Here is a 20,049-nt window from a genome sequence, read left to right as displayed (position 1 = left end):
ATAATACAGTGGAAAATTATTAGTTGGTGAAACTTTTTTGTGCTTAACACACTCCTTCTGTATTACAGGCAGTGTCCAGAGGGGTATATATGTTTAAAAGCTGGAAAAAACCCAGACTATGGTTACACAAGTTTTGACAACTTTGGTTGGGCCTTCCTTTCTCTGTTTAGACTGATGACACAGGATTACTGGGAATATCTTTATCAGCAGGTAACTTATGCAAAAACTAAAAGAATATAAAATTCATACTGTAAATATTCGAGTTTTTAAAAAATATATATTATTATATATTTTATATATATTATATGACTGTTGTACAGTTTTCAATTTTTCCAGATTTACAATTTTATTGCATATTTCTCAACATAATATATTTTTTATTTTGTTGTTGAGTTTTCTGTTGTTTTTTTATTTGATTTTTTGCTTGCTTTGTTTGTCCTTTTTAGGATTAAGCAGGATTTAAAATTGTATTCTGTCAACTCAACCTTTAAAGGCAACCTTGAAAAAAACTGGTAGCATTGTTAATCTCCTCAAATGGTTATGTTATTTCCATTTTCAGAGTGAATGGGGTAATATTCTGATTTGAGACTCTGCTTAAAGAAGGTCAATTAATATTGAAAATTTCAACTTACTGGAACTACTGTGGCAAATTGTACAATTCTGTTTTACTAAATGTCATTAACATAGCCTCCTATGACTTCTGTATTTGCTTTCTGTTTCTGAGTTTAGCATTGTCTTTTCAGTACTATTTGAAAAATGTACCTAAGTTAAATTGAAAATGTGAAATAATGAATAGATTATTTACAAAATACTTAATATATTTGTTATGAGGCATTTGTATCAAAAGCAAATAAACTTTTTCTTTTGTATTTACAGACATTGCGAGCAGCTGGGAAACCCTACATGATCTTTTTCGTCCTGGTTATATTTCTTGGTTCCTTCTACTTGATAAACTTAATTTTGGCTGTAGTTGCTATGGCCTATGAGGAGCAGTGCCAGGTCAACCTAAAGAAAGCTCAGGAGAAGGAGTATGAATATAATGTTGCCATTGAGCAGCTAAAACGTCAACAAGAGGATGCTCAGGTACACTAAATGGATATTCCTTCTCTTATAAAATTGTTTTAATAAAGGTTTACCTTAAATGTACAGGTTCATTCTGAAGTTAACATGTTGTGATTGACATGAATGCAATCACATTTGCGGTACTTCTTGTCTACTATTTAATGAGTTTTTTTTCTCCAAGTGGTACCAGAGGTGCATTGCACATAGTGAATGTAATAAAAAGCACAGTTTTCCAGTACTTCAACTTCACCTTAAAACAACATCTAGACAGAAAAATAATAATAGTCTTTAACAGTGGTTAAAGTTGTTTGTTATATATTCATTCTACACTGTATGAACAGGCTTTAAAATACATCAGAAAATCTGAAAATAAAACAACATTCATGCCAGTGATGAGTCTATGTAAATTGCTATCTATGTATTTGTCAATGCACTCCTTGCTTTCTAATCTTTTTCTGATCTTTACAATATCTATGTCTCCTGGTTTGGTACACTGAGCAGTAGCTAACTCTTAATTAGATGTATTAGTGCATCTTATTTTACTTGTTAAAGATATTATTCTTATTTGTAGCACATTTTCATTGCACACTTTAATCATTGTTCAACTTGAATCACATCTTCCAATGTAAACCAGCCATGTTGACACAACTAATGCAATTTTTATCATCTGTTCATTTCACCATGCTGCCTATTCTCATCAAGGCAATGGTAAAAGCAGCTGCAGCAACCAATGGAGATGCTTTGAACAAAGGTGGTGGAACAGAGAGTTCCTCAGAAGTATCTAAGCTGAGCTCCAAAAGTGCCAAAGAGCGTCGCAACAGGAGAAAAAAGAGAAAAGAGGAGGAAAAAGGAGCCAGGAAGATATCTCATTCAGATTCACTGGACAGCTTACCGGCAAATCGTTTCCGCTTCTCTGTGGATGAATATCCGCTCAACAATGACATGAAATGTTCATCTACGCACCAGGTGCAGTACCATGTATCATTAGCTGAAGAGTTCATTACTGGTTTTACATTTTAAAGTCTGCATTTTATGCTTTTCAGCCTTTAGTCTTTGAATCATTTGTTTTGTCACTGTATTTGAATCACCAGACGTATGTTTCAACTATTCAGGAGAGCTGAAACTTTTGTAGTAGTAGATTTTTTTAAAGCTTAATGCTTGTGTTTTTTATGGTATAACAAATGGTGTTGCCATTTATGCCTGTTTTGCAAATAATATAATTTATCAAACAGTAGCCATCAAATTCACATCTAAAATATGAAATATAAATAAATAAATAAATCAGAACACCTGTTTGGGATCATTTTAATTGAAATATAAATTTATTTATTTAAAAAAATCTGTCAATAAAATTACTACAATAAAAAAAGAAGATAGGTCAGTTAACCATTTACATTAAAATCCTTAAATGGCAACATTTCTTCAACTGTTAGGCACCAGATTTTATTTTTCTTACTAAAATCAAAACAGATTTTGGCATTTCTTGAATATCTTGATAATCATCTTCATCATCATCAACATCATCATCATTGATGTTCTTACTGTCGTCATCATCTTCGTCGTCATTTTTATCACCTTCATTTTGTTCTTCTTCCTCATCTCATTTTCTTGTCATTATCCATCATATTTCGCATTACTTGAGATTTTCATCTTCTTCTCTTCATCATCAGCACAACTTACATTGTGATCACATTCTTTGAATTCCCCACCAATTACCACTATATAGATTTTATGTTTTTATTGTTTGTTTTTTTGTTTTGTCCATTGTCCATTCCATTTTCCATCAGGAAATATGGTATTGTGTAGCGCTAAACTTTACTGTCAGACGTTTTTCTTCTACACATCAACATTTATTATCAATCCATTGGAGAATATCTTTTTCTCCTAGTCCTTTCTAAGTTTCCGTGGACCACTGCTCTCATCCAGAAGAAACAGCAAAATCAGCCTTTTCAGTCTCCAAAGCCAAACACAAGATGTCGCTTCAGAAAATGAGTTTGCAGATGACGAGAACAGCATTTTTGAAGGCAAACTGAGTTGGAGGGGATCCCCATTGAATGCCTCAAGATGTGATAGACACAGCAGCAGTGTGAGCCAGTGCAGCTTCTTACAACATCTCCGGTTTCAACCCTTTGGGATCAGGCACAGCTCTATAGACTGCAATGGGGTTGTTTCTCTGTTGGACAGGAATTCATTTCCAACATCACTACCTACAGGGCTTCTTCTACCTAATCAGAGAATAGATACGGCCTCCTCCGGAAACAATGTAAGAAATATCTTAATAGCCTAGATTACCTAATTTTATTTGCTTATGACATCTCCTGTTATGTTTATTACATTTCATTGTCTTGCCTGCAATGCTTATACTCAACATTACTGTTGACCATCTCTCAAATCAGGTTCATCTCTCAAATCAGGTTCTTTTTTGTTTTTTGTTTTGTTTTTTTACATTATTGCCATGCTCCATGCACACATATGTATGCAGATGACCAGCTTCCATAGTTTACATAGTTAGATGTTAGCACTGTCACCTTGCAGCAGATATAGCAGGCTTACCAAATTACTTTTGTTCTGTAGTAAATAATTCTGATTCTTATTACTGTCTGTGAATCATTTGGGATTTCTGTTTGATAGGTGAAAAAATACAACAATTATACTTACTACTGCTGAAATAATGTAAGATATTGATAACTGATGTCCTAAAAATGCTACCTAAGTGTGTTTTTTTTATACATACATGTATAAAAACCTTCATTTATGCATGTTAGAATGCATTCCAAACTACGAATATATTCTCAATTTATTAGCAGTTTGAAGTTAACGTCTTTTGTACAGGTTAATTGCAGGTTAATTAGCTGCTAATTAGTCAGCTGCATGACACATTAAATTTCAATAGGCAAAAACATGTTTTTGCCTATTTATTAATCTTTATCATAATTAAGTATGATTTTAAAACTGAACTATTGATTTTGTCTTACCAGAAAGCTGGAAAACTGCAAAATCCTCACTAAAAGCTTTAGTATAAAATGAACTATACAGATAAATAAGATGCTAAAGCTAACTATTTTTTATTCTTACTACCTACTATCTTCACCACTGTGGCATTAATAATCCTTTCTATGTGAAGGCTGACACCACAGACACTGAAGGCAAACCGACCAGTGGGGAAAACTACCTCAACAGTTTGGAGTTACCCGAGATGAGACAGAGAGCATTAAGTATAGCCAGTGTCATCACAACCACCATGGAGGGTATGTAATTTTAACCCTATGATATACAGTGTTTTGTCACTGGAACCTTTGACATTTTATGATATAATAGCCACAAACCTATTATAATGTAATTATAATAGGTTTGTGTTTTAAGGTTGTGTACTTCATGGACCAACAAGTTATTTTAGATATTTGTTAAAACTGTCACTATTAGTCCTCACAGTTTAAAATGAGACACATAATCTGTGAAAAATCAAGCTTCTCTGCCTCTGCCCTGTGGTTCTACCGTCACCGCACACTGGTCCCAGTCAGAAACAATCAATAAGCTCCATCCCTACAGCGGCTCTTACCGTGAATGCACAGGCTAGTAAGCATGGCCAACAATGACGGCTGATAAACAGCTTTCCTGTAATGGTAAGTTGTTAATCTGCCACAGATGCAGCAAATCGACTAAATGAAGCTTCTATGTGCTGTGCGAGGGAGGGTTCAAGAAGCACATACATGAGCATGATTGACAGCACTTAGACCTTCTGCTTGGCTCTGATTGGATGTTTCTACAGATGACAGCAAAACCAAAGAGAGGAGGCAGATGAACTTGATTCTTTTTTTCAGAATATCTGTCTGTCAATACATAATGAGTTTTAACAAATATGTGAAAAGAAAACCTTTTTTTTAAAAAAAAACGTTACCTACTGCAGCTTTGAAGACCATATTAAAACACCTTTGTATATTTTGGGTTAAAAGGAATAAACTATCAGTTCAACTGAAATATCTTGTGATGTTTTGACAATAGAACTTGAAGAATCAAGACAGAAGTGTCCTCCTTACTGGTACAAATTTGCCGACAAATTCCTCATCTGGGAGTGTTGTCCAGTATGGATGAAAATCAAAGAAATAGTCAAAATAATTGTGATGGACCCATTCACAGACCTAGCCATCACCCTGTGTATTATACTCAACACACTTTTCATGGCCATGGAGTTTTATCCAATGGATAAGTGGTTCTCCGACATGCTGTATGTAGGAAACCTGGTAAGTCTGCTTCTAGACTTCTGCAGATAAATCTTTCACATATTTACTGTGGTTTCAAAATCCTGTTTTATTATTCTCCCTTGTAATTACTTTTGGCAAGGTGTTCACAGCCATCTTTACAGCAGAAATGGTCCTCAAGGTCATTGCACTGGACCCCTACCATTACTTCCAAGTGGGATGGAACATTTTTGATGGAGTCATAGTTTGCTTAAGCTTGATAGAGCTCTCTCTGGCTGACGTAAAAGGCATGTCCATTCTGAGGTCATTTAGATTGGTAAGTATCTGTTAGAGCTGCTCCTTTATGGAATTATTTTGGTGGTGAGAAGACTTGACTCTTCTCACCACATACAAACCTTCAAAAGCTACTCGGAGAGTTTGTTTGCTGTAATGCCAAAGAAGCTTGATCCATTGACTATTGAAAAAGAGCTCAACAATTTTCAGCATGATGTTTTTATTAAAATGTAAATACAAAGAGGAAGAGGTTGTTTATTTTTGTTTTTAATTTGATACTCATTTTACGTTGTTCAGTTTTTGTTTGAGAAATGCCTGTGGGATTTCCTTGTTGGTTGTTTCTTTGCTTAGATTTGTTTGGTGGGATGAAAATAATTTTAAACTTACAGAAATTATAAGTTTTTGTTTGAATACATCTGAGATTACCTGTCATTTGAGGTGTATTGGTTCTAACTGAATGTTTGTCATTCAAATGAGCTTACACAAAAGTGTTTCTAAAGTTTTTTCTTTTTTTCTTCTCTTCTAACAGCTGAGAGTGTTCAAGTTGGCCAAGTCCTGGCCCACTCTTAATAAGCTCATCAAAATAATTGGTAATTCAGTGGGAGCCTTGGGCAACCTGACCCTGGTGCTAGCCATCATTGTTTTCATCTTTGCTGTTGTGGGCATGCAGCTGTTTGGAAAACACTATAAGGATTGTGTGTGTAAAATCTCTGAAGACTGCACTCTTCCTCGGTGGCACATGAATGACTTCTTCCATTCATTCCTCATTGTGTTCCGAGTGCTTTGTGGAGAATGGATAGAGACCATGTGGGACTGTATGGAGGTGGCTGGGAAAGCCCCATGTCTCATTCTCTACATGACGGTCATGGTTATTGGAAATCTTGTGGTACATTGCATCTTTTTTGGTCATTTCATTCCACATCATTCAAATGTTTTCAATGGAACTTATTTCTGTAATGAGTAATTGAACTGAATGCAGTTTCATAGCATTGAATGTTTTTTTTTCTTTATTATCTGAGAGCAACAAACTCAAGATCAATCCTGGTTAAAACAATGTTATCCTCTTACAGGTGCTGAACTTGTTCCTGGCCCTGCTGCTGAGTTCATTCAGTGCAGATAATCTGATGTCTGGAGAGGATGACAATGAGCTCAACAATTTGCAGATTGCATTTGATCGCATACACAGAGCCATCGCCTTCATTAAAATGAAGTTTCGAAGTTGTTGCAACAGTTTGTGCATCGGAGATAAAAAAACAAGTGAGGACAAAACATTTGGACAAAATGGTGTCCCCAATCATACCATTAAAGACTTAACTAAGAACAGCAATGGTGAAGTGACTGGAGTGGACAAAAGTGGAAACAAGTACATAGTCAACAGCAAGAGTGATGATTCCATCATGTCTTTCATAAATAACCCAAGTCTGACTGTGACTGTTCCCATTGCTGCGGAAGAGTCAGACTTTGAAATGCTTAACACTGAGGACTTCAGCAGTTTTTCATCCAACGTACCGGAATGTCACATGGTAGGAATTTTGTTTTGCCTTATTCTAAATTATCTTTGATAAAAATGGGTTCCTGCTTTAAAAGATAGTGTCATCCACTGTCTTAATATTTATGAAGGATGTTATTACTTAGGATTCTTTTATACTGGGGAAATCTGCTGCCAGGTAATGGCATGTAAAATATTCGCTTTCTACAGTCAAAAAGTCATGCTAGTGTCATAATGTTTCCCCTAGGAAAAAGACCACCAATACTGGTCTAGACAAGAAAATCTTAGTGCTCAGATTCGATTATATGCCATTTATTTGTGAGTGCTGTGGAGCTGAATTTTCCTCTAAAGGTCTGATTGCATGCAGTAGGGATTACTGGGTGAAAAGAGACAGAAACACAACAATTGTTGTAACAACTCTCTGAGAATTCTCCGCTCTGAGAAATAACCTTGTTGACAGGGTTAGGATTCAGATTTTTCACACCCTTAGCAAATTTAGATCTAAAATAATTTTCATCGAATTGAGAATTTTCTTTCTGATCTGCAATAAGATAGACATCGTCCAATTTTATTAAAACAATGTTTAAAGAGGATCGATCTTAATAACATTTTTTTTTCACAATCATACTTTTCTAAGTAATCAATGGAAAGACCTCATTAACAGATCACTCAAACCCTTCTTGTTATTGCTGACAAGCTTTTTGTCGATTACATTCAAGTGGGGTGTCTGGCTAATGTCACTTCAAAACTTTAGCATTACTTCTATAAAGAAAACTTAATGGTAAAATTAATACTTAAATTACTGATAAAAAGAAGAAATGTTCCTTAATTCATACATGAGTCACCGTTTTTTCATATTTTTGGCACATTACCCAAACTGATTATTAAATCTGATTTAATGGTATTATACAAATCACTCCGTAGACTCATATTTGCTAATGTTAGCCACAAACTATCAGATAATTTAAAACAAAAACCTACTGTCACTCTAATGTAATAATGCTAATATTCTTAAAACAACAAAAAGGAATTACATTTTCAAATTTAAGCTAAAACTTTCATGCTCCTCTTCTTTCAGTACTTAAAAATGAAAGACTAGCTAACTTAGGAACTCCAAATACTGCAAATACAAATCATTTGAGAACGACGATTGATTTTGCATAGCATCAGGTTTCTCTCACAGAAACAGAATGAAAGGGTGGAGAAATGAACCATTATTACATTAACATTAGTACATCCACAATATTGCAATAACATGCTTACATCACTGCCATCACTTCAACAGCTGGTCCCATGGTAGTCTGCACTCTGCAGGAAGACATTCTAGCTCATGCCAGCTTTTAGAAGACACACCCTGCGGAAGCCCTTACAACAATAAACTAAATGACAAATCAAAATGCTTCACCAAAAACAGTAAAAAATAGGGCGTGCCGTGGTGGCGTAGGGGTTAGCGCGACCCGTATTTGGAGGCCTTGAGTTCTCGACGTGGCCGTCGAGGGGTTCAACTCCCGAACCTGACAACATTTGCCGCATGTCTTCCCCCCTCTCCTTCCCCATTTCCTGTCAGCCTACTATCATATAAGGGACACTAGAGCCCACAAAAGACCCACTGGAGGGGTAAAAAAAAAAAAAAACAGCAAAAAATAGCTACAAATACCTCCAAGTTTCTAAGGAAGAAGTTTACGTTTTTTTTTATTTTTCAGATAAATAGAAGCAATGCAAATTATCTGCATGTACACCCAGTCTGCTTTATTTGGTACACCCGTCCAATTGCTAATAGCTCAAATAGCTAATTAGACAGTCACATTGCAGCAACTCACTACATTTAGGTATCTGTACATGGTGAAGAGGACTTCCTGAATACCGGAGCTCATGTAACTCACTTGTTGCTGCTAGAGCAGCACAATACGTTGAATTCCAGTTCTCATCCCAATTACAGCAGTATCAGCATGTACAATATTTCCATTGCAAAGGACTGATTCAGTGCAATAGTTGGTAAATCTTTATATTTAAAGTGCATTGATTCTGCTTGTAAGAAAGACATTTGGCCAGTAGATGGACTCACTCTGCTCTGAGTTCAAAACCAATACAGAGTTTAGCTCCTGATTTGTTGAAGCTTATGGAAAGTGGTAGAAATATCTTGATTTAAAAATAAAAGAATAATACAAGTAAGGAAAATGGATTAACCCTTTGGAGTCTTGGGTCTAAATGGCCGTTTTGGTCTAATTTTGAATTTACCCTTATATTTTCACCATAAAAACTATTTACCTTACCTTGTTTGGTATCATTCTTTTCAGAACATCCTAAACTTTGTGATTTTACAGTGTTTGTTTCATTTTGACAAAATTTATTATCACATTGGAGCAAAAAACACACACAGAAACAAAATCCGAGTAGAAAAAATATTGATATTTTTACTATAATATTCACAAAAATGTTGAACAAACCATTTTTACAGCCTAACATGAAAAGTTTTTGGGTAAATTTTAAGAACTTTTGTACAAACTTAGTAAAAAACAAATTACTAGTCATATTTTCACCATATTGTGGGTAATTTCCCAGGCGTTTTTTTTACAACTATTTACAATATTTGCAAAATGGGTGCCACAAGACAAAACAAATTACTTGTGCCATTGTGCAAAGCAGTTTCTGTCAATCAGAAGGCACAATGGCACATCACAGCCCTCACATTTCCATTGCGTGTCCTTCCTGACTTTGTTCACCCGGAGGCAGTGTCTGCACAGCAGTCTGCCGTTTCTGGCATTTTGCTAAGCACTAATGGGCACAGGAATGTGTTCAGCTGCCTTTCTCCTTGGAACACCTGCCATGTCCACACTACAAAGCTGACTGGCCATCTCCACATTGAAGTCTTTGTGTGTCATGGGCTTCACTCCTTTGGCTTTGCACAACTCTTGGTGTAGGATGTAGGCATTTGCTGTGGCAATGTCAACCAAATGCATAAGCACAGTCTTGTACCAACGATAAGTTTTCCGTTGTGCAGAGTAATACTGGATGAGTTGATCAGACAGGTCAACCCCACCCATATATTTATTGTACGCCAATAAATGTTCCTCCTCCTCCTCCTCCTCCCTGAATAGAATGGAGGGATCACCAAGCTGGAGATGGAAATTAGCATATAATGTGTTTCAGTGTGCATCTACTCCGATTATAATAATTTACTGTACATATCCCATGCCAAACAAAGAAATGAAACAAGAAAAAAAAAAAAAAAAAAAAACTCATCGTCAAGCTCAAACTCCGAGTCCGAACCTTCTGGCAGCGCGCCTTCGTCCTCTTCACATTCGTACATGTACTTCAGGGCTTGCTGCGCAGTCATGTAGCGACTCATTTTGACACACACTAAACACTAAAAACCGTCTACAAACACTAATGCACACTAACTAACACACGTATGATCTAAAAATCTAATACAAAACACTACTTCCAAAAAATCTAATACAAAACACTACTAGTAAAATCCGAAATCTCAACAGCGCACCGTTCTCTTCCGCCACAAAACTCTCTCCCCGCGCTGCTGTTCCGATCTCAAGTCAAAATGCCCGAAAATGCTTTCTGATTGGTTGCTTCGGAAATGTGGTGCACTTGGAGGAACTCGGAAAAATGGCTTTCATGTTGCATTCGTTCACTTTTTGGTCATAAAACAACTACTGATTGCACTCAACATGCGTAAAATGCGCACTACGCTATGGCTAAAATGATCGATCATATTCCTGGTTTTATTTGGAAGTAAATATAAAACAAAATCAATATAAAAACACTACTTTTACAAAGTTTGAAGTCTCTACTGTCCAACAGAAATGAAGTGCACACTTCTCATGGCGTCTTGTTTTTATACAGAAGTCTTTTAAATGCATGACGTCATGCCCGCCACAGGGCGGGCGTCGACCTCTGAGAGTTAATCACACTTAACGTGAACCAAAAATTAGCATTATAGATTTTGTCAAAAAACCTTTTGCTTTTTGAGACACAATCTTGATTGCATCCACAGGTTGTCGATGGTGATGATGATGATGGGCAATGCAGTGCCTCTGAGGGGAGTACAGTGGATGGTCTGTCAAACGGAGAGCCTGCTGAGCTTGTACCTGATGTAGAAGTAATTAAGGAACCACATGATTGCTTTACTCCTGGTAAATTCTCCAACATTCATCTAACAGTTGCTTCTAATCACATAATAGACAAATAACACACTTTTTTTTCTTTTCAGGATGCATCCAGAAATTTAAGTGTTGCCAAGTAAATGTGAATGTGGGCTGGTGGAAAGTATGGTGGACTCTAAGAACAACCTGTTATCGGATAGTGGAGCACAACTGGTTTGAGAGCTTCATCATATTTATGATTTTGCTCAGCAGTGGAGCACTTGTAAGTCTCAGAGATTTTTTTTCTCTGCAAAGTAAAGCTTATTTCAATGCTTTCTTGACATTTGACTACAATATATAATCACGAGTAGTGTGATGACCCACTATGTTTTCTCACTAGGCTTTTGAAGATATATACTCTGAGCAGAGGAAGACAATTAAAGTGATCTTGGAATTTGCAGACAAAATTTTTACCTTTATCTTCATTCTGGAAATGCTTCTAAAATGGATGGCATATGGATTTGCCAAGTATTTCACAAATGCATGGTGCTGGTTGGATTTCCTCATTGTTGATGTGAGTTGAAACATTAGCTTATGCAAAAACAAAGAAAAAGATTTGCTCAGTCTTAAGTTGTCAGTTACAATGAGGTAACTCTAATTGATGTAGAAGCAATTACATTGAAAAACATTAAAACAATGATTTTCTATATTTTGATAAACATGTGTTTTACTATACATTCTCAGTCTTCTCTGTTTACAGTGTCTGTGTGTGTATTTTCCAGGTCTCTCTGGTCAGTCTAGTGGCTAATGCTTTAGAATACTCAGACCTTGGTCCAATCAAATCTCTGAGAACGCTGCGAGCTCTGAGGCCCCTAAGAGCTCTGTCACGATTTGAGGGCATGAGGGTAAGTGCAGTTACAAACTCTTTCGCAAAACTGTAAGCAAAACCATAATGCTGACACTGAGTTCAAGATTTTCATTTAAGCTTAAAGCACAGTTCTTCTAAAACCTAACCTTTAGCATATTGCTGCTGGTAATAATTGTCAAAAACAAATCACTGCACCAGAGAACTATGCATGTAATCATCTTTGGATTTAAAAGTTTTGTATGGATTCAAGGGATTTATACATTTGAGTTTCACTTTTCAAGGCTCAAAATCTTCTTCAGAAAAAGAAACCTATGCTAACTTTTGTGAAAATGCTATAAATATTTTTAAGCACCAAAGATATTTTCATGGAAATAATAATGCATAGTACTTATTGTGGTTTAAATGACCTCTGGACAAAAAAAAGTGTTTCAAGACATCTTACTGGAATTAGTAATAGTTTGCTGCTATGTTATTCTAAAATGCTTTTTTTTTTTTTTTTGGCTACCTATGTGAGGCACTAATTACATTTCTGATCCAGAGCCATAAAAAAATTTACCAGGCTTTTGTAATTTATGATGGAAAATTAGTCTTATATAAGAGAACAGATAATTGGGTTCACATTTATAGCCTTTGTTTACTTATGGAATTGACTAGCCAAAACAAAACTTGTGTTGCTCTGCTTAACAGCCCATCCACACGCTCTCCAAACACACATGCACATACTTTATTTAAAATCTTCTAAGTTGTTGCATGCAATCAACGTATTCCTCTTTTTACCTCTTTTTTCCAGCCATTTTCTCCCACTGTAACTCTGTTTCATATTTTTAGTTTGTTATAGAAGGACTACCCTTGTTAAAAAATAGCCTTTGTACTACACTTTACTTCCTTAGTGTAGTACAGAGGGTCTGGGTCCGGGCTGTTGAGAAATTATTGCTTCCTGGAGGTGTGGACTCTGTTGAGGTTTTACCCAATTACTAATGTTTGCCCATGACGTATGTAATGCTCAAAGCTAAGATGCTTACTGAAAATTGCCTGCGCTGTAAGCAACCATCCTCCACTGCGAAGATAGATGTACCGATCCAAACCAGGCAGCTGTTAATGTTAATTCAATATTTGAAAGCATGACCAAGATTGACTGTGCGACTTTGTTCACTTCCTCCATTGCCATTGCTACAATTTATTAAAAAAGAGGATAATTTAATGTTAACTTTGGACAAAACGTTTGGCTCTTTCCTCTTTAATTTTCCCGGGATCCTCAGCGAGTGGCAGCGTGCTGCTAAAGTGAAACAACAACAAAGTGTGTTGACGTCACAGATCACAGAGTTTAATCTCATACAAAGCAATCAACAACAAAGCTGCAGAGGAACAGAGACATGCATTTTTCTCATAAAAATAAAGACAGACAAGGGGAAGACAGACAAACACAAAACAAAGACAACAAAAAGGCAAAAATAGTGGCCGCTCTCTGGATTTTTAGCGCTGACACGAAATTTTATACTGAGTGGGTGTTTCTTCAATTTAATATATTCAATTAAGGCGTTCCGTTCTTCGACCAATTAGAAACTCCCGTAGGGACTCAGAGAAACTTAAGAACCTCCCTGATTTACGGCAAAGGTTGGAGGGCCGTCTGGTTTTTGTCTAAGTAAAAGGGCGGACCACTTAGTGCTAATCCCTGTCTGGTACGGGCGGATCCCTGGCGCCGAAAGGTCCTGAGATGAGATTTCGCAGATACCTCTGAAGTCTCTTCCCCCAAACTCCCGTACTTCTGCCCCATCGGAATGCTAATTTTATGGCTCTGTGTGACAGCGGGAGGTCCCTGCTTGTCTGAATGCCTGCTATTCGGCCCCATCCCGCATCTCAGACAAAACCTGTTCCAAATAAGAGTATTGAATATAACTTTTACACATGTCGTAAGATTAACTGTATTAAGCACTAAAAATAATCATTTTTCCTTAACAAACTACAGGTAGAATAAAATTCTAAAACAGCACAGAAAATTTACATCATTGTTCACAACTTCTCCTTCGCTGATTAGCCTGGTCAAAAATCGACCAGAAACAATCCAAATCAAAGGGAGAAATCTAAGACTGTGGTTGAAGTGAGAATTATTTTTGAGTGGAATTGCACAGGAAGGAAATGGCCCGTCTACCAAAGGACAGTTTCACACTGCATCCATAATTTGCTTACTCTGCAGAAACTCAAGCAGGAGTTTCTCTCAATACTGAAATTATTTAAGTCTTTTTTTTTGTATCTACTCACAGTCCAAACTGAGACTGATAACTTATCTGAATCAGTTTTAATGACCAAACAAGGTCATTAAACAAGGAATTTTACTGTGGTTTCACATGCTCACTACATACAGACATTAAATGTATGTAACTGTGTAACAAAAAATCAATGAAGCGTGTACATGTACTTCTTTTCATGCGGTGGTGGTATTGTCTTTATAGTCTCTTTCCTCCCACAGTTGCCTGTGAGATTCCTTTATTTGCATGATCATCTTCTCACATGCGTCTTTCTGCTTTTAATATTGTTTGCAGTGTTATCTAACATGATTGATTTATGTGTTATTTTATGTTTCTGTTTACAGTAATGAAACTTTTGGCATCCTTGGTCCTCTTCAAGAAGTTCTCTATCAATGCTTATTTAAAACTAAGTAACAACCGACTTTGGTTTTTTGTGTGTTTTTTTTACGATTAGTACACTTTAATCAATTTCCTGCCTTATTTTCCTATTTTTTCCCTGTTTTCCATCCACTTCCAATATCTTTGCAGCCATGTTATGTCCTGCTGTTTGTTTACACAGGTCTCGTCACTCTTGTGTGTTCCTTTTCATACCATTTCATGGATATAGTGTTGTGCATTCTTTTTAATAGACGTTCTGGCTACAGGTAGTAGATATGTGTTACTTTTGTGGTGTTTTTCTGTTTTGTAGGTGGTAGTCAATGCCCTGATGGGAGCCATTCCTTCCATCTTTAATGTTCTGCTGGTATGCCTCATTTTCTGGCTCATCTTCAGCATCATGGGAGTAAACCTATTTGCAGGGAAGTTCTATAGCTGTGAAAATAAAACTGCAGAAAAGCCTTTCCTCCCAAAAGAAGTGAAAAACATAACAGAATGTCTGAATTTAGGGAGTGAGAATGCCAGCTGGAAGAATCTCAAAGTCAACTTTGACAATGTTGCAATGGGCTACCTTGCTCTCCTGCAAGTTGTGAGTAACTTGATATTTTTCTGCTTATAACTTTTTCATATTTCCAAACATGTTAATATCTTATTTAAAGTATCTTTCTTGACAGGCTACATTCAAAGGATGGATGGATATCATGTATGCTGCTGTGGATTCTCCAAGCAAAGTAATATATTATCTCTTGTTTATCGCGGTATTCCTAACTATTTTAAAATGTAAAATTAATTAATGCAAGGTATAACAAATATCATGGAATATTTCATATTTAAACTTTTAACATTAGTTGAGTGTAAAAGTAATAAAATATTTTTTAAAAGTTCTTAAAATTACTCAGTTTGAGGATAAAATACTAGAGTGCATTATGTAGTTCAATACAAAGAATGCATTTCGTCATGTGGAGAGGGATATAGAATAAACAGAAAAGTAAGAAAATTTGTGTTCGGTTGTAAATAATTGTAAATAAACTTCCTGGCAACATATCTCATGTTGTTAAAACGCCTTTTTGTTCCCTCCCAAACAAAACTAAACAAGACATTGTGCCAGTTTAACAAATTATTCATTTCAGAAACAGGGGCTTCAGTAGTTCATGGAAGAACCCTGCACATCAACTACAACCTGGAACCTTCTCCTGATACTGCTCACCAGATTGGTCATGCACAGCTGTAGTATTGTGCACACCGTGCTTTTCAGTAGATCTATGTGGGTGTGGTAATCACTCTGGCACATACAGCTTATCTCCTCTCTCTCTCTTCTGGGTGTAGTCTCTGATACATCATTTTGCTCCCTCAAACAAGACTGTGGTTTGGTGCAGGGTTTATCTGATTCCAACAAGTTCCATAATCCTATCTCAAATATTGACTGGTTTGAGATTGGCTCCAATATTTACAAGGCAAATTTTACGAGTGGAAGGCCATGTCCCCACACTATCACACTGTCACCACCAAAACCTGTTATCTATTCAATATTCATCTCAGCAGCAACCTCCACCAGCTACAAGAAATGCCTTAACTGTGTCAGGTAGCATAGTAGTGTTAGGTAGTATATACAGCAGGGTTGCTCAAGTCCAGTCCTCGAGAGCTGCCATCGTGCAACCTTCAGATGCATTTCTACTCCAACACACCTGAATTAAATAAATGGCTCGTTACCAGGCCCCTTCAGAGCTGAATGACTGCTGGTGAGGGAATTCAGCCATTTGATCCCAGTCTGTAGGAGTAAGGATGCATATAAAAGTTGCAGGAGCGTAGCTCTTGAGTACTGGACTTGAGCACCCCTGATATACAGGGGTTCTGAGTTTACGTTTTGTGTATTTTAAACCCCAGGAGTGATTGGGGTGGAGTTTTATTTTCTCCATTATTTAATCGGTTTCTCCGATTAAATAATGAAAAAGATGTCTTTTAGAAAAGATGTCTATTAAGTTCTAATTTTAGAAATGACAGTCATAGAAAGCGTTTAGATAAAAAAAAAAATTCTGTGCATTGTCAGAAGAGGGTGGTGTTTTACTTTAATTAAAAGTTAACACTATTGCCTTGTTGCAGGATTTGAAACCCAGATATTACTGTAGGATAGACAGGCAACCTATTCGTAGTGTATCACACTTCTGACCTGTCACCTCTGCTCTTATAGAAATAGATGAATTTCGAGTTTATGTATCTAGGAAATATATATCAAGGAATTTATCTGAAAAATAAGGACAGTGTTTCCCCCAGAAAACTTGCTAAGCCCAGTGGTCGGGGAACTAAGGTGATCCACCGGCGGTCCACTCTGTTTTTGTATTAAAAATAAATAAAGTAGAACTAAGATGAATAAAGTTTCTATCTAATCTAATCTATCTAAAACACCGCTGGGCAGTGTGTAGATGTAAACGCACACGCCGGCACATAATCCTTTGTTTACAAAGATAAATCATTTTCTCCACTCGCTCAATGTGCACCTCTGAAAGCAAGACTACAGGTTGCTTTCAGAGCTGCACAAGCCGAGCTAATGCAGTGGGTTTTAAACTTGACTCCTACCTTGATAAAAAATTCTGCAAAGAAACATGAGTCCTCACTGGGGGTGATGTATATATCCATACTGGTCAGCTTGTGTCCAGTTTGAGTCAAAGGAGGTGCTCGCAATCCGCACCACAGCTAACTTCAGACATCAAGCACCAATGCTCGAGGCAACACATAGAGGCGCTAGCGATGTCCACTCTCCCGGCTTTGTGACCTCTTAAATGCATCAACTATAATTCCATCTATAATGGAATATAGGTGGAATTCTGTTCCACCTGTGAAATGCTCAGTGCAACAGATGCTTGTAGTCCGACTTATATATATATAAAAAATAAAATTAACTCTTTTTTAAATTATTTTTTCTAAAAACAAGCAATGCTTAGCCTTGTGGAGGGTGGAGAGGGGTAAGTAAAGTCTTGCCAGGCTGTCAGGCTTATAATACACTGGGGGAACCCTGAAGGAGCTCTTAGATCTACAGCCATCAATTTTCTGTACACTCTTGTCTCTAGTGGGGTCAGGAGGGGTGGTGCCTATCTCCAGCGAAGTTTTCAGGCGAGACGTGGGGTACACCCTGGACAGGTCGCCAGTCTGTCACAGGGCAGCACAGAGACAGACAGGACAAACAACCATGCACACGCACTAAGGAGAATTTAGAGAACCCAGTAAACATGGCAGTTAGCTGACAGTCATGTTTTTGGACTGTGGGAGGAAGACGGAGTACCCGGAGATGTTCTCCCCGCATGCACAGGGAGAACATGCAAACTCCATGCAGAAAGACCACAGGCCAGGATCTACCTTCTTGCTGCAAGGCAAGAAGTGGTGCTATCTACTGCACTACTGCGCAGTCCTCTTAGTTCTACATTTACTTTTTAATTTGTGTGTTTTGTGGTCTCTATTACAGGTATTAGAACAGCCAGAATATGAAATCAACTTGAAGATGTACCTATATTTTGTTGTTTTCATCATCTTTGGGGCCTTTTTTACCCTCAATCTCTTCATTGGTGTCATTATAGACAATTTCAATCAACAAAAGAGAAAGATAAGTGTCACATGTTCTCTTTAAACAACTTCTTATGTTTTGCTGTAGTTTAACATTGTTTGTTGTGCCTTTTTACTTAGGAGGTCAAGACATTTTCATGACTGATGAGCAAAAAAAATACTATAATGCTATGAAAAAGCTGGGATCAAAGAAGCCACAGAAACCAATCCCAAGGCCAGAAGTAAGTAAATCTAACTTAGTTGGAGTTTGACTTTTATCAGTTTATCTAGTTAATCAGCCATTTTAAATTATTGCAGTCAGTTTTGAGGATGTGTAAACCATTGATGTCCATTGTGATGCACAGAGAGGGATGTGCTAAAGTAGATTCTGCTTGTTTGAACATTTTATCACCTTCGTTTTTAAGAATTATTTTGACACAACAGGAAGGATGCAGTTTCAAAAAAAAGCTCAAAGACCTGATCACAGTAACATTTTTGCCCAACAGGAAGCTTATATTACCAACTTATTTGTTGATTGAATTACTTTTTTGCTGTGTTTGAGATAGTTGAGCTGTGTTTGAATGACTATCATTCATGACTACACTTATGCTGTTTAAATGTGGAGGGAATATGTATTTTTTGAAAAGCAATGTTTTCTATCAAACCCTTATTATATGATCTATGTAAAAGATTAAATTCATAGACTGCTTATGCAAGTTGTGCACAGTGTGTTAGTGTATTTAGTTCAGAATATTTCAGTCTAGTTTTTTTTTTTTTTACTTTCAGCTGATCAAAGTCAGGCAAGATTTATCATTAACAAAAGTCAACCTTTACAGCAACAATCCGGTTCCCAACTTTACCCCCTTAGTAGACCCAAGGTCCCTACATATGCATAGTTTCATCATCAGTTACCATTATTGAGTTTGGCAGCTGAATTAATCTACCAGGAAATGTATCAGTTTTGATGCTCCTAAGATTCTAAATAGTGTTTCTATACCAAGGTCTACTGCATCATGGCCAGGTATTTACCATCTAGATCAGGGGTCTCAAACTCGCGGGCCAACTGCGGCCCTTGGGACCATAGTTTGTGGCCCCCGCCTTAATATGAAAGTTTAATGTTAGTGCGCGAGTTTGATATAACTGGCACTTTTCAGTGTTGTGTGCAGAGCTGAACGAACTTACCAATCACGGTGGAGTATATTGTTCTCGGGGGCGGGACATCGGCCGGGCCTATTTGCATTTTCTATTCATCATTATTTGCATGCGGTACATGCGCAATTTCCGCGGCCGCTCCCGCTTCACGTGTTTCAGCATCCAGTCTAGACCCGGAAGTTGCTGATCAGTGTAACGTAATTAAGGTTAGGCGCTGTAACGCTTGGGTTGTGTTTAAGGGAGGAGAGGAGGCGGCAGATTCGTCAGGACGGTCAAAAACTCACAACCACACTGGTACCGGGAATTCCACAGTGTTGTCCTTTAATAAATATGCTCTTCACCAACCTTACAAAGCCCGGTTGAACGGCTGCTATATTATCAGACATGAAAATTGAGCAGCGTCCAAACAACCCGTAACATTACTGAAAAGCTAGGGAGCCAACATGTCCGTCTAGCACGTTTCTCCCACGTTCTCTACAGAGAAGCCGTGGCGCATACTTCTGACATCATTAGCAATACTAGAGTATTTTAAAGAGACACTACACAATTACGGCTGTTACAGCGCCTGACTACGGCCAAATATGGTAATAGGCAATCAGAAAGGTTCGGCTGAGGAGACCGTGTGTGTGAATAAAACACCAACAGACAGGTAGTAAGTTTAAGTTATTGTATTCAAATCTACATTTTTGCATATATTTAGGAAGGTACTCAATAATAATAATAATATTTATATTTTCCTATAAGTATAAACAAT

General features: G+C 37.1%; 1 protein-coding gene across 1 annotated transcript in view; it reads left to right on the top strand.

Annotated features, from left to right (window-relative positions):
- The window catches only part of LOC102216851 (sodium channel protein type 2 subunit alpha-like), a 38,106-nt gene that overhangs the window by 10,767 nt on the left and 7,290 nt on the right, over nt 1-20,049 (top strand). Inside the window, exons 9-25 of the mRNA XM_023337192.1 lie at nt 69-210; nt 877-1,083; nt 1,765-2,028; nt 2,951-3,325; nt 4,187-4,310; nt 5,065-5,303; nt 5,404-5,577; nt 6,064-6,420; nt 6,605-7,057; nt 11,033-11,171; nt 11,249-11,403; nt 11,521-11,694; nt 11,903-12,025; nt 14,923-15,198; nt 15,284-15,340; nt 18,067-18,204; nt 18,281-18,385. Of these exons, the coding sequence (XP_023192960.1) occupies nt 69-210; nt 877-1,083; nt 1,765-2,028; nt 2,951-3,325; nt 4,187-4,310; nt 5,065-5,303; nt 5,404-5,577; nt 6,064-6,420; nt 6,605-7,057; nt 11,033-11,171; nt 11,249-11,403; nt 11,521-11,694; nt 11,903-12,025; nt 14,923-15,198; nt 15,284-15,340; nt 18,067-18,204; nt 18,281-18,385 (3,502 nt within the window). The remainder of the gene's footprint in view (nt 1-68; nt 211-876; nt 1,084-1,764; nt 2,029-2,950; nt 3,326-4,186; nt 4,311-5,064; nt 5,304-5,403; nt 5,578-6,063; nt 6,421-6,604; nt 7,058-11,032; nt 11,172-11,248; nt 11,404-11,520; nt 11,695-11,902; nt 12,026-14,922; nt 15,199-15,283; nt 15,341-18,066; nt 18,205-18,280; nt 18,386-20,049) is intronic.

This window comes from Xiphophorus maculatus, chromosome 7, assembly GCF_002775205.1.
Source record: "Xiphophorus maculatus strain JP 163 A chromosome 7, X_maculatus-5.0-male, whole genome shotgun sequence".
NCBI lineage: Eukaryota > Metazoa > Chordata > Actinopteri > Cyprinodontiformes > Poeciliidae > Xiphophorus > Xiphophorus maculatus.
This window is presented reverse-complemented; position numbering and strand designations above follow the sequence as displayed.